Source organism: Pan troglodytes, chromosome 11 (genome assembly GCF_028858775.2).
Source record: "Pan troglodytes isolate AG18354 chromosome 11, NHGRI_mPanTro3-v2.0_pri, whole genome shotgun sequence".
Taxonomy (NCBI): Eukaryota; Metazoa; Chordata; class Mammalia; order Primates; family Hominidae; genus Pan; species Pan troglodytes.
Window position 1 is genome coordinate 59,577,555 of NC_072409.2, and position 13,902 is coordinate 59,591,456.

The 13,902-nt window shown below is 45.2% G+C and overlaps 1 protein-coding gene across 3 annotated transcripts in view; it reads left to right on the top strand.

Moving 5' to 3' along the window:
- The window catches only part of FXN (frataxin), a 63,057-nt gene that overhangs the window by 18,453 nt on the left and 30,702 nt on the right, over positions 1-13,902 (top strand). For 2 of the 3 annotated variants that reach the window (XM_016960929.3, XM_016960931.3), the window contains exon 4: positions 10,442-10,539. In XM_016960929.3, the coding sequence (XP_016816418.1) occupies positions 10,442-10,539 (98 nt within the window). Of the gene's footprint in view, positions 1-10,441; positions 10,548-13,902 lie in introns of all 3 variants that reach the window. The other variant, XM_016960930.3, reaches the window with a different exon arrangement.

Below are 13,902 nucleotides of genomic sequence, written 5' to 3' on the forward strand. Positions count from 1 at the left end.
TGGTTTGTTTGTCTGTTTGTTTGTTTTTTGAGACAGAGTCTCCCTCTGTTATTCAGCCTGGAGTGCAGTGGCATGATCTCACTGCAACCTCTGCCTCTCGGGTTCAAGCAGTTCTCCTGCCTCAACCTCCCAAGTAGCTGGAATTATAGGCACACGCCCCCACACCCAGCTAATTTTTGTATTTTTAGTAGAGACAGTGTTTCACCACGTTGGCCAGGCTGGTTTTGAACTCCTGAACTCAAGTAATCCTCCCACCTCAGCCTCCCAAAGTGCTAGGATTACAGGTGTGAGCCACCGCGCCTGGCTCCTCAAAGATGTTAATCCTCTTGATGGCAATTAACTAATACCAGGAAATGTCACGAAGCGTGCATTTTGGATTCAATCATGGAATTGTTGAGGACAATCAGCCATCAGACTAAAGCGATAGAAATGGTATTGGAAATTGCAGCGGGAGCACTGAATGGAGAAGGCACTCCACATAATGGAGGAGGCAACCAAGTCTTAGAGAAGGTATCAAGCCTGACTATAAGGACAGTGAGGGAATTGAAAAAAAAAAAAAAAAGGAGCAATGGAGCAGGGAAGGAATGAATGCCTTCCAAGTAGATTCAGTAATTGCTGTCAGCAGCAAAAAATGCAGTAGTGCCTGGGCAGGGCTTTAAAGTGCTTGCACAGGCAGCCCTAGAGGGCCGGGCTGCTTGGGAACTCTTACAAACTGACCTACCAACTTAAGCATCCACAGCCTGATTAGAGGTGGGGGAGTTAAGGGCCTCCTCTCCCCTAGCCTCTACTAGAGCCTGTAACTGCAGGGAAACCAAGTTGCAGGCTAAACTCTGCCCACACATGCAGACATTGATTAGCAAGCTACAAAAGCAGTCATGAAACCTGTTTTTATAGGATTAGTGAAGCCCCAGTTTGACCAGAGTACTTTGCATGAATGTTTTGTTAGAAGCAAATGTGCCAGTATTCTAGCAGCCGCGTTTGGTTTACTTCTTCTTCTTCTTTTTTTTTTTTTTTTTTTGAGTTGAAGCCTAGCTCTGTCACCCACGCTGGAGTGCAGTTGTGTGATCTCAGCTCCCTGCAACCTCGCCTCCCAGGTTCAAGCGATTCTCCCGCCTCAACCTCCTGAGTAGCTGGGATTACAGACATGTGCCACAATACAGGGCTAAGTTTTGTATTTTTAGTAGAAATGGGGTTTCACCATGTTGGCCAGGCTGGTCTCAAACTCCTGATCTCAAGTGATCCACCCGCCTCAGCCTCCTAAAGTGCTGGGTTAACAGGCATGAGCCACGGCACCTGGCAAAAGTCGTCTTTTGGTTTACTTCTATTGAACTCAAAAAGTCACAAATATATTTATATTTAATTAAATATATTTATATAAAAATATGGTATTTAGTATTATTATTTTTAGAGACAGGGCCTCGCTTTGTCACCCAGGCTGGAGTGCAGTGGCACAATCATAGCTCACTGCAGCCTCAAGCTTCTGGGCTCAAGTGATCGTTCCACATCAGCCTCCCTAGTAGCTGGGACTACAGGCACATGCCACCATACTCGGCTAATTATTTTATTTTATTTATGGGTCTCGCTATGTTTCCCAGGCTGGTCTCAAACTCCTCGCCTCAAGCGATTCTCTCACCTCAGCCTCCCAAAGCACCAGGATTACAAGTGTGTGCCAGCACGCCCAGCCACAAATCTATAAATTTAGAAAGGAGGACTATTTCTAAAGAGGGTCCCACTACCTGTAGGCAGGAAGCAGAGCCTCTGGCCATAACTGAAAAACAAGCACTTCCAAGAAGGGGCAAAGGGAACATGAATTTATGCTGAGAGGCGTAGCTAAGCATACATATTCAACAGATTATGGGAGGATCTATGAATATTCACAAAGGGAGGATCTATGAATACGCACGCATGCGGAGTAAGCTAACGTGTGCAGCATGTCTCCCATGTTCACCTTAGGCAGAAGCTTAACACTAACATGTATTACAGGGCAACAAAATGAGACTGCATATCTACATAACCTAGCTATTTGGTAGGCTGAAGCAGGAGGATCACTTAAGACCGGGAGTTCGAGGCAGCTGTGAGCCATGATCGCACCACTGTTCTCCAGCCAGGGTGACAGGGCAAGACCCTGTCTTAGACCACTCTGTGGTCAGTGGTTATCAGGAAGCAATGCTAGTCAGTTGTGCTGAAACCACTAAAAGGGAAGGGCAGAATTAGGTGATTGGTTGATACCAGTGGTGAAGTGAGTCTTTTTTTTTTTTTTTCTTTTCGAGATGGAGTCTCACTCTGTTGCCCAGGCTGGAGTGTAGTGGTGTGATCTCAGCTCATCGCAACCTCCACCTCCTGGGTTCAAGCGATTCTCTTGCCTCAGCCTCCCGAGTAGCTGGGATTACAGGCGCCTGCCACCACACCTGGCTAATTTTTTTATATTTTTAGTAGAGACGGGGTTTTGCCATGTTGTCAGGCTAGTCTTGAACTCCTGACCTCAGGTAATCCAACTGCTTCGGCCTCCCAACGTGCTGGGATTACAGGCAGCTCCAAAGTGCTGGGATTATAGGCATGAGCCACCATGCATGGCCTGAAATAATTTTTTTGAAAGGGTTAGTTTCTGTTTACCCCTTAGGGGAAAAAAAACTAATGGCAGTTAGGGAGGGAATAGAATGAGTCCTGTTTGAACTCCTTTCCCATCATGGCCAAAACTTAAAATTTTTTTTAGGTATCTCTGGGCTCCCCTTGGCCAAAAGATAGTTTGTTGAGTCAGTTGGGAGCTTAGAATTTTGTTTTTATTTCTCACATCATTGAATCAATTTGAACCAGGCGACAAAACCTTCTGCTCCCAGTAGTGGGTCAGAGAACCTTCCTGATTCCTGCCCTGAGAGTGCGTCTCTGAAGACAACATTAGGCTAGTAGGCTTTCCAGATTCTGTAACCCATTCTTTCAAAGGAAGAGATGCCTATATTTTTCTAGCCAATTCATATACCTTGAGTATCACTCAAGGGCAAAATTATTTCTAACAAATCATTTACTAATTAGCAAATGCTTAAGTGTAGATTTAGAAAGCTAAAGATATACAGTGGCTGCCATCTATAGTTTGGACTTGTGATTAACTACATTGAAATGCTAACTCTGTACCCTAGAGTATGAATTCCTGATTAGAGTCCTTCAGGTGCTAACTAATTTATGTATTTCATGTTTGATAATATTATTACTTGAGCTTTGTGGGAGAGCAGTCTTTTCCTCCCCTGAGATATAGCTGGAAGTTACCTCCTTTGTGAAGCCTTCCTAGATACTCCAAGCAGACACGGTCCTTCCTTTCTCCCTTGCCCAGCACTCTGAGGTTGACTCTGTGGAGCACTGATCCCTCTGTGTTATAATTGTCTATTTACACGTCAGCTACCACCTATAATACACTGAGTTCCTCAACAGCAGGGACACTGTCCATTCTTTGATCCCAGTGTCTGGAACAGTGCCAAGTACATAGTAGGGACTTAATAAATATTGATTCATATGTAAATGAGACTTTTCCAAAACATGCTTTCGTTGATGCCTCTCAGCATTTATACACCTTTTACCAACTCGCTACTGGCCAAATAGACAAATGAAAGCAGTAATCCAGATACACCCAAGAGGACATCTGTTCTTTTTTCTCCCTGTGGAGTGGGAGACTTCAGTGGCTTCTTAACTGGTGTGTCATCTGATCAAGTGGTCCAGGTAACGGGTGGATGCCAATGTCTGACCCAGGCATCACCCCTTACTGGCACTGGTCATTACAGAAGACACTCTACCAGAGCTGAAAGGACCTCTTGTCACTAGGAAGCTGTGGAGTCTGCTCTACTTGACCTAGTAAAATCTGCCTGGAGACTGTTAGAGTCACCCCACTACCTGAAGTTACCTCCAAGCTGACCTCTTTTTTTTCCCAGGTGGAGTCCTGGCATCTTAGATATTTTAATAAGGATTTGCTTGTTGACATGTTCTTTATTCACTAAGGTGTCAGCAAATTACTGTCTTAGAACTGAGGGTTCTTCATCTTTTTTGGATCAGGACCTCCCTCTAAGAATCTGATGACTGCTCTGGTCCCTCTCCCAATAAAAACTTCCATACTCACCTGTTTAAAAAAAAAAAAAAACTTTAAACAAATTAACAGAGTTTTATTCAGCAAAGAATGATTCATAAATCGGGAAGGCTGTAACCAGAATAGGTTCAGAGAGACTCCACGGTGTGCCACGTGGTTGGAGAGGATTTAGGATTTATGCACAGAAAAAGGAAAGTGACATGCAGAAAATGAAAGTGAGGGCCTGGTGCTGGTGCAGTGCCTCACGCCTGTAATCCCAGCACTTTGGGAGGCCGAGGCGGGCAGATCATGAGGTCAGGAGATCGAGACCATCCTGGCTAACACGGTGAAACCCTGTCTCTACTAAAAATGCAAAAAATTAGCCGGGCATGGTGGCGGGCACCTGTAGTCCCAGTTACTTGGGAGGTTGAGGCAGGAGAATGGTGTGAACCTGGGAGGCGGAGCTTGCAGTGAGCCAGGATCGCGCCACTGCACTCCAGCCTGGGTGACAGAGCAAGACTTCATCTTAAAAAAAAAGAAAAGAAAAAGGAAAATGAAAGTGAGGTACAGAAACAGCCAGGTTGGTTACAGCTTGGTATTTGCCTTAAACTTGGTTTGAACACTTGGCTGCCTTTGATTAGCCAAAACTCGGTGATTGGTACAAGAGTAGATTGCAGTTCACTATGTACAGAGAAGCCCTTAGATCCAAACTTAAAATATGTAAGGAGGCAGTTTTAGCTACACTTAAGTTAACATACTCAGGAGTACCATTCCAGCTTCAAGCTGGAAGTGTCTGCAGCCCCCTGAGACCACTTAATCCCAAGTTAAAAACCCCTGCTCAGAGGCAGCATCTTTTTTTTTTTTTTTTTTTTTTTTTTTTTTGAGAGAGATCTCACTCTGTCACCCAGGCTGGAGTGCAGTGGCACGATCTCAGCTCACTGCAACCACCACCTCCTGGGCTCAAGGGATTCTCTTGCCTCAGCCTCCCGAGTAGCTGGGATTACAGGCGCGTGCCACTACGTCCAGCTAATTTTTTTTTTGTATTTTTAGTAGGGATGGGGTTTCACCATGTTGGCCTGGCTGGTCTTGAACTCTTGACCTCAAGTGATCCGCTGGCCTCGGCCTCCCGAAGTGCTGGCATTAGAGGTGTGAGTCACTGTTCCTGGCCCAGTGAGGCGCCACCTCATTGGATATGGAGACAAAGGATCTGGCTTAGCATCCTGGATTTGTATTTTCTTTCCAAGAGTTCTTATGTGATATCTAACTTTTGCAAGCTGCAGGTTCCTCAGCTATGAAATGAGTGACATTAACCTCCTCTCTTCAGATTTATAAGAGGATCAATTAAAATGACATAGGTAAAAGTGCATCCTAGCAAGTTGGTATCTACTTTAGAAATGAAGGAGGTCATATGTATGTGAAGTCTCCAGACCCAACATGCCATCTTATATGTGTCTATTTCTACAAGTGAGCTGGTGACAACAGTAATTGCTATTTTTGCTCCTACGTGGGTAGGGCTGATCTTGACTAGGAGGGGTCAATAAGACTCACCAGCCGGGCGCGGTGGCTCACGCCTGTAATCCCAGCACTTTGGGAGGCCGAGGCGGGCGGATCACGAGGTCAGGAGATCGAGACCATTCTGGCTAATACGGTGAAACCCCGTCTCTACTAAAAAAATACAAAAAAATTATCCGGGCGTGGTGGTGGGCACCTGTAGTCCCAGCTACTTGGGAAGCTGAGGCAGGAGAATGGCGTGAACCCGGGAGGCAGAGCTTGCAGTGAACCAAGATCGAGCCACTGCACTCTAGCCTGGGTGACAGAGCGAGACTCCATCTCAAAAAAAAAAAGACTCACCAGCTGTGGCCACTGTCTGTGCTGATTGGCTAGTGCCTGTGTCTCAGAAACTGCTACATATTTTGACTATTCCCCCTGCACTTAAGGGCATGCACACTCCCAAAATAGACTCAGATTGTCTAAGGAATAATAATGATGATGAAGAGAAAGCCCTCTTTATCTGGTCTATTTGTAGTCAGTTCCAAAAGCATTAAGATTTTCTGCTGAACTAATGCAGCTAGTTTCTTTCCTATCACCACTTTCCTTCCAAAATAGTTTCAAGATCTGTGGGGGAAAAAATCTATTTACAGTGAACAGACTGGTGGGAGGAAGTTGAGCATTGGGGTTTTCTGCCCTGTGTAACCTTGCCCTAAGTTGGGCAGATGGTATCACACTACCTGGTCATCATCTGCTCATTCACTATTTGACCAGTTGGTCATTCATTCACAAATGTCCTTTTTGCAGGAGGGATGGAGGTGCTAGACCTGCAGATGCTAGCATGAAAAGACAAATCTCCTGCTGCTAAGGTGCTTAAAGTAGTGGAGGTCAGGGGACAAGCAAGCAGTCAGGCAGCTCTGAATGCAGAGGCAGGAAGCACCATGAGGCAATGGGACCCACAGAGGGGTAGCAGGGTAGAGGTGAGTGGGTCTCATGTGGGGAGGGAGGAAGTTGACTGCAGAGAAGGTGCCAGGGGGTGAAAATAGCTTGAGAGCTGTGGAGCTGGAAGGGCTCTCACATTTGCTTATTAATATGCCCTTTGAAAAAGAGTGGCCTGATGCCTGGAGTCACTCAAAAGATGTCCAATTCCGATAGGAAAAAGTCAGTTTTGGCTTCAGTGGTTGCATGTGCACCCCCTGATTTGCTGTGTGCTGAGGCATTGTGGTGATGGACGCAAGTGCGGAGACCTTGAGCACGCATCTGCCCCTAGTTCTTGCCCTGAGTCCTCGAATGAGGCAGGAGAGACATCATGGCAGACAGGCGCCGCTCATCAGTGATGATACCAGACCTGGAACTCGCGTCTTATACTCAGTCCTCTGCCCTTTCTGCTGGATTGTGGCCCCCCAGTATAGGGTGCAACACACAACTGGAGCATTTAAGGACCACAAAGAGGACAAATTACCAATGATTGTGTGTTGATTCTTTGAGCTCTTTTTTTTTTTTATTATTATACTTTAAGTGTTAGGGTACATGTGCACAATGTGCAGGTTAGTTACATATGTATACATGTGCCATGCTGGTGTGCTGCACCCATTAACTCGTCATTTAGCATTAGGTATATCTCCTAAAGCTATCCCTCCACCCTTCCCCCTCCCTCCACCCCACAACAGTCCCCAGAGTGTGATGTTCCCCTTCCTGTGACCATGTGTTCTCATTGTTCAATTCCCACCTATGAGTGAGAATATGCGGTGTTTGATTTTTTGTTCTTGCGATAGTTTACTGAGAATGATGATTTCCAGTTTCATCCATGTCCCTACAAAGGACATGAACTCATCCTTTTTTATGGCTGCATAGTATTCCATGGTGTATATGTGCCACATTTTCTTAATCCAGTCTATCATTGTTGGATGAGCTCTTTATCTCATGGAAAAATAATTTATAAAACTCTGTATGAGAGGAGTGGGAAATAGTATTAACGGGTGCGGGGTTTCTTTTTGGGACAATGGAAATAGCTGGAATTAGATAGTGGTGATGTTTGCACACTTTGTGAAATACTAAAAACTCCTGAATTATACAGTTTTAAGAAACTTTTATTTATTTGTTTTTGAGACAAGTTCTCTGTGTCACCCAGGCTGAAGTGTGGTGGCGTGATCACCGGTTATTGCAGCCTCAATCTCTGAGGCTCAAGTGATTCTCCCACCTCGGCCTACCAAGTAGATGTGACTATAGGTGTGCACCACCGCACCCAGTGAATTTGTAATTTTTTGTAAAAACAAGGTTTTACCATGTTGCCCAGTCTGGTCTTGAACTCCTGGGCCCAAGCGATCCTCCCGCCTTGGGCTCCCGAAGTGCCAGGATACAAGCATGAGTCACCACACGCAGCCTCAGTTTTAAGAAACTTTTAAATAAATGAAATATAGTCATACCAAAACAGTAAAAATGGGTTTCAGGAAAAAAAAATGTTTTTTTAAACAAACTTATGTATTGTATAATCCCAGCCCTTTTAAAAAATGCTTTCAAAAACTGGCAGTCAACTCATAAAAGGACAAATACTTATGAGTCCACTGATGAAGTAGTCAAAAGTAGTCAAAAATCACAGAAACACCACCATAAATGTATAATTTTTATTTTCAATTAAAAAAAGATGAGTCAAAATCATAGAAATAGAAAGTAGACAGGTGGTTACTAAGGGCTATGGGATGGGGAAATTAGTGTCTAATGGGCATAGAGTTTCAGTGTTACAAGGTGAAAAGTTCTAGAGTTATGCTGCCCAGCAGTGTGAATATACTTTATTGTTCTGTACACTTAACATGGTTAATATGGTAAATTTAGTGTTATGTGCTTTTTACTGTAGTAAAATTTAAAAAAAAAAAAATGGGGCCGAGTGCAGTAGCTCACACCTGTAACATAATCCCAGCACTTTGGGAGGCCGAGGTAGGAGGATCACTTGAGGCCAGAAGTTTGAAACCAGCCTGGTCAATATAGCGAGACCTCATCTCTACAAAAGAAAAATGTTAAAATTAGACAGGTGTGGTGTCTGTAGTCCCAGCTCTCTGGAGGCAGGGACTGAGTCAGAGGATCACTTGAGCATAGGGGTTTGAGGCTGCAGTGAGCCATGATCCTGCCACTGCTGCAGCCTCAGCAACAGAGCAAGACCCTGTTGTAAAAACAGACAAACAAAAACTGGCAGCTGATACCTGAGAGTGAATATCTTTTATCGCTGGTTAATGGGATTGAGAGAATGCTTCATGTTATAGAAAGAACAGTGTCTTTGGACCCACAGAGACCTGGATTTAAGATTAGCTCTGCCAATTACTGAGTACTCTTTACTATGAACCTCTGTTTTCCTCATCTGTGAAACTGGAATAATGAATCCTACCGCCAACAATTGTAGTCAAGTTGGAAACAATTTACACAAAGTGCCAAACACCAAGCCTGGCACAGTAGGAACCGAGTAAATAGTGGTTAATATTTTTATCAGTGTCTGCATTGCTGACGTCTCCATCATTTCTATACATTTGTTTTTGAATCAGAAAAAGATGTTATTTTAAAAAAATAACCCAGTAGTGCCCCTTGTCCCATTCCTATCAGTTATATTATTATTGTTACTACCCTCTGGAATTTCAATAGCTCTTTGTTTTTTGGGTTTTTTGTTTTGTTTTGCTTTGCTTTTGAGACAGGATCTCTGTCGCCCAGTCTGGTGTGTAGTGGTGTGATCTCAGCTCACTGCAGCCTCAACCTCCTGGGCTCAGGCGATCCTCCCACTTCAGCCTCCCAAGTAGCTGGGACCACAGGCGCATGCCACCACACTTGGCTAATTTTTGCATTTTTAGTAGAGACAGGGTTTTGCCTTATTGCCTGGGCCGGTCTGGAACTTCTGGGCTCAAGCCATCTGCCTGCCTCGGCCTCCCAAAGTGCTGGAATTTCAGGCATGAGCCATGCCTGGCCTAAATAGCTCTCTGTGTTTGCGAAAGTGTGTTATAAGAATCATTCAGAGCCTCTCGATTGGATGGAGGCTCTAGAATGCACAGAAAAAGGCTGCCACCGTGTATCTCTGCAAGTCATGCACAAGATGGGGAACAGCAGGCTTCCCCCTGCTTACCAGTTCCAATACAGAGAACTAGCCCTGTAGCTGTTTCTTTCATATCTCACCCATTCTAAAGAGACCACAGGCCTTAGAAGTAAAGGACTCTTTTGTTGAAAGAGTGTTTTCAAATTTAAATGAGCATTTATTGGTCAAAGATGGACCAACTAGTCTTTTGAAGAATTCAAGGCTCTTTAGAGAAAAATAAAGCCTTGGAGGAGTATCTGAGAAGCTTGTTAGATGCGTGGGAAGAGTCTGGAAATAAAACACTTCATCTGGAGTTTCTGCCTTCTACCAACAGAGCTGAAGCTAATGCTCTCCTAAGACAAGCAAAGCAGATGGTTTGCATACTTCCTTACCTTCCTTTTACTTCCTCTGTAATAGACTTGTCATGTCTGATGTTTGGGTTGACGTGGTACTCTAATAGAGTTAGAGTCTGCATTTTTTTTATGTCCTCTAGTATGTTCTGGTTGATGGTTGAGGGCAACAAACCAGCAGTCCCAGATGCCAGCACCAAGACCTGAGACAAGGTCACTTAACTCTCCGAGCTTCACCACCATTCTCACCTTGCAGACCTCACAGGGAACAGGGAAAGCTCTATGAGATACAACATCATTATGATTAATCCTATTCTGATTCTGAAAGCAAAGCTCTTCCTACACAAACTCCTATTTCTAAATACTAAAAGACATTTCTTTATGGTGTATTTTGTGTACTTGTAGAAATGGAAAGTGTTGAGATAAAACATGAAGCAATGATGACAAAGTGCTAACTTTTTCTTGTTTTAATTTCTTTATGCTTTTTTCCACCTAATCCCCTAGAGTGGTGTCTTAACTGTTAAACTGGGTGGAGATCTAGGAACCTACGTGATCAACAAGCAGACGCCAAACAAGCAAATCTGGCTATCTTCTCCATCCAGGTATGTAGGTATGTTCAGAAGTCAACATATGTAATTCTTAAAGACTTCCGAAATGTGACTTGTGGACCATTTAAGAAATGTCGGCTGAGCACAGTGGCTGACACCTGTAATCCCAACACTTTGAGAGGCTGAGGTAGGAGGATCACTTGAGGACAGGAGTTCAGAACCAACCTGGGCAACATAGTGAGTCCCTGTCTCTGTAAAGAAAATAAAAATAAAGTCACAGCTGGGTGCAGGCTCACACCTGTAATCCCAGCACTTTGGGAGGCCAAGGCCTGTGGATCACTTGAGCTCAGGAGTTTGAGACCAGCCTGGGCAATGTCACAAAGCCCCACCTCTACTAAAAATATAAAAATTAGCCAGGTGTGATGGCACACGCCTATAGTCCCAACTACTTGGAAGGCTGAGGTTGAGCCTCAGCCTGAGCCCAGGAGGTGGAGGTTGCAGTGAGCCAAGATCGCGCCACTGCACTCCAGCCTGGGCAACAGGGCCAGACCCTGTCCCAAAAAAAAAAAAAAAAAAAAGTCATCGTCTTATGTTAGCATCCTTGTAAGTGAGCCTTTCCTGATATTTTGCAGCCTGTCTCATTCTCAGTAGAAAAGTTTACTCTAGTTACATAACTTCTCCCTGCTGACAATTTGGATACTGTAAGCAGGCATCAGGATATTAAGATCTGAAGTGAGTAGCTTATAACTTTTCCAAATCCAGCCTAGACAGTTTTCCTCTATTAAATTATTGCCCTGACTTTAAAAAAAGCTACTTTTGACCTTGTAGCGTTTGAACAAGTTGCACTTTGTCTTCAAAGCAAGTTAAAGTTTGACCTCTACTTGTTTTGAGCCTCTCAGGTAAAGGGTTATTTGAATTCCCTTTGCAGGTTGGGGTTGTGTACCCTGTGGAGGTGGTAGAGTGTTATATATTGCTGCTCCAGGGCATTTAATCACTCCTGCCTTTTCCATTGATGTGCTTTCAATCTAGAGGAATAAAAGATTGTGTTGGAGACACAATGTGGCCTGCATAGCATCTGAAAGCCTGAGAACATGCAGGGAGAGACATCCCTCATCCCTCAGCAGCCTGGCTGCTGTTGAAGTGGTTGTAAGAAAGTAAAAGAGAAATGCCCACAAAACGTTCTCAGATCCAGTCATTCATTAGCACTTCCAAAGAGAGCATGTTGACTGTGAATTGGGAAAGGGCCAGATAAAACTAGCATAGAATTCTTTGAAAGACTAACGGTATTTGCATTTTTTAAAAATTATAACCTTACTCTACCCCCTAACATTGACATCATTTTTAGGCAATTAATATTTTACCATTTATTATTCTGTGATCTCTAATGCTTTATTCAGAATAAATAGTGTTATGTTTCCTTTCCCCACACTCTCATCCAGGAAGTGTGCTAGAGTTCAACAAAAACAGCACTAGAAATCACTGTCATTCTAGGAAGGCCCTAATTCACAGATTGTATTGGTTTTTAGACCCAGTTAGTGTGCTGGAGGTTGGAGGATTTTAACCTCTGTGGGCCAACTAGCCTCTGTGGCCTCAGTCATTCTTCCTGACCCTGGCTGTGCTTGAGCCTGTGTGTTCTTATCCTTCATCTCCGGGGGATCGAAGTGGATCAGCTCGGTCCAGCGATCACTTTTGGGGATCAGTGGCTTTGTAGATATCGGGCAGGCACTTACCCCAAAAGAACTTTCCCCATATCTGAAGACTGAAAACGTCCATATCGTATTTGGACACACTGCCCAGCAATACGCTCTAGCTGTGTTCAGAAGCATGGGAATTTGGAAAGATCTGCTGAGCATGCCGTTTACTGTCACAGATACTATCTTCCTCAAAAAAAAAAAAAATATATATATATATATATATATATATATATATATGGGGGGCGGGGCAGGTTGAGACTGGGTGAGACTGAAGAGGTGCCTTGGCCGGAGCAGGCCACACCCAGAGACCACAGGCTCCCCGGTCCACCTCAGGCCCCTCCCCTTCCTGCGCCCAGTTTCCGGCAGATCCAGAGTGGCCACCGCCGGATGGGAGTCGGGGGAAGGGAGGCAGAGAAGCGGGCCCTGAGGACAAGCTCTCAGTGCTTCTGTGGGAAGTGGCGGCAAGACGGCAGCTCCCAGCGGGGGATGGAGGCCGAGTCAGTCTGCTGGTCACTGGAGGCCAGGATGCTGCCTAACACAGCCGTCCCGCTCCGGGCCTCACCACCAGGGCGGCTCTCCCCACTCCCGGCCTGCTGCCCACACAGACTGCGGGGTTCCGGGGGAGCAGGACCCAGGCCGTTCTGCGCCTGTCTTCTTGGAAGGAGCAGGCCGGAGCGCGGGAGCGCCGTGTAGCTGTACCTGCGAAGGCACAGGATTCCGCGGGAAGATCCCGCAGTTTCGGGCCGTCGTCATTGTTTTTATACCTGTGGCAAATGGCATGACCAGACACACGGTTATGTCTGGAGAAACCCCTGTAGAGGAGCAGGAGGTTGTGGACATGCTGTGGCCCGGACAGTGGCTGCCGAGCAGTTGGAGCCTGCACCCGCCCAACTTGGCTAAAGAAGTCCCCATACTCTCTGTGGAAAAGATTTCCAGAAGCTGTTGTGTCAATAACAAAGCCTCAAAACAACAACAACAACAAAAAAAAAACATGAAATTATCAACAATAAAGATCATCCTTGAGTCTGCTTTGAAAAGTAGGGTGAAATTCTGCAGAGGCATTCAACTGGCAAGATACCACCCTCATAGCCAGATCTGCAGGTCTCAGCCATCATGCCAGGGAAAATGCACCATTCACCACTCCTCAGCTTCTGCTTCTGGTTTCAGAGGTCTCTGTATTGGAGGGGCTTTAAAGCAAGAAGGGTCTTTACCCACTTACTCTTATTCACAGATGTGAATATGCAGGTCCAGTGGGGAAAGTGACATGTCCTAAGTCAGAATAGAGTCAACAAGAAAACAGGACCAAAAATGACTTAGCCTCTAGTGTATAATGGGCATTGATGAGCTACTGGTAATACAGAGATAAAGAAAACACAGTCCCATCTTCAAGGAGCTCAATCTAGCAAGGGAGACAGACTCTTTGTAGGTGGGACCGGGCTTCCCTGCAGCAGAAGGAAGCTTGAAATTGGTAACGAGCCTCAGAAGGGACAGAGGCAGGCCACCATGCTACCCTGAGAGGATCGCATGTGGACACGGGGCTATGACCTGGCCCTGCTTTGACCCACTAGCTGTGCTGTAGGGCCAGGTGGGGCCTGGAGTGGCCTGTGCTAAGGGGCTACTATGAGCTCTTTCCACTCCCCCAAGGCATTGCATAAATAATGTCACTTTCTGTTGGCACAGCAAAATCAGGGACACAATTTTCTAGAACATGGGGTGCCTCCCC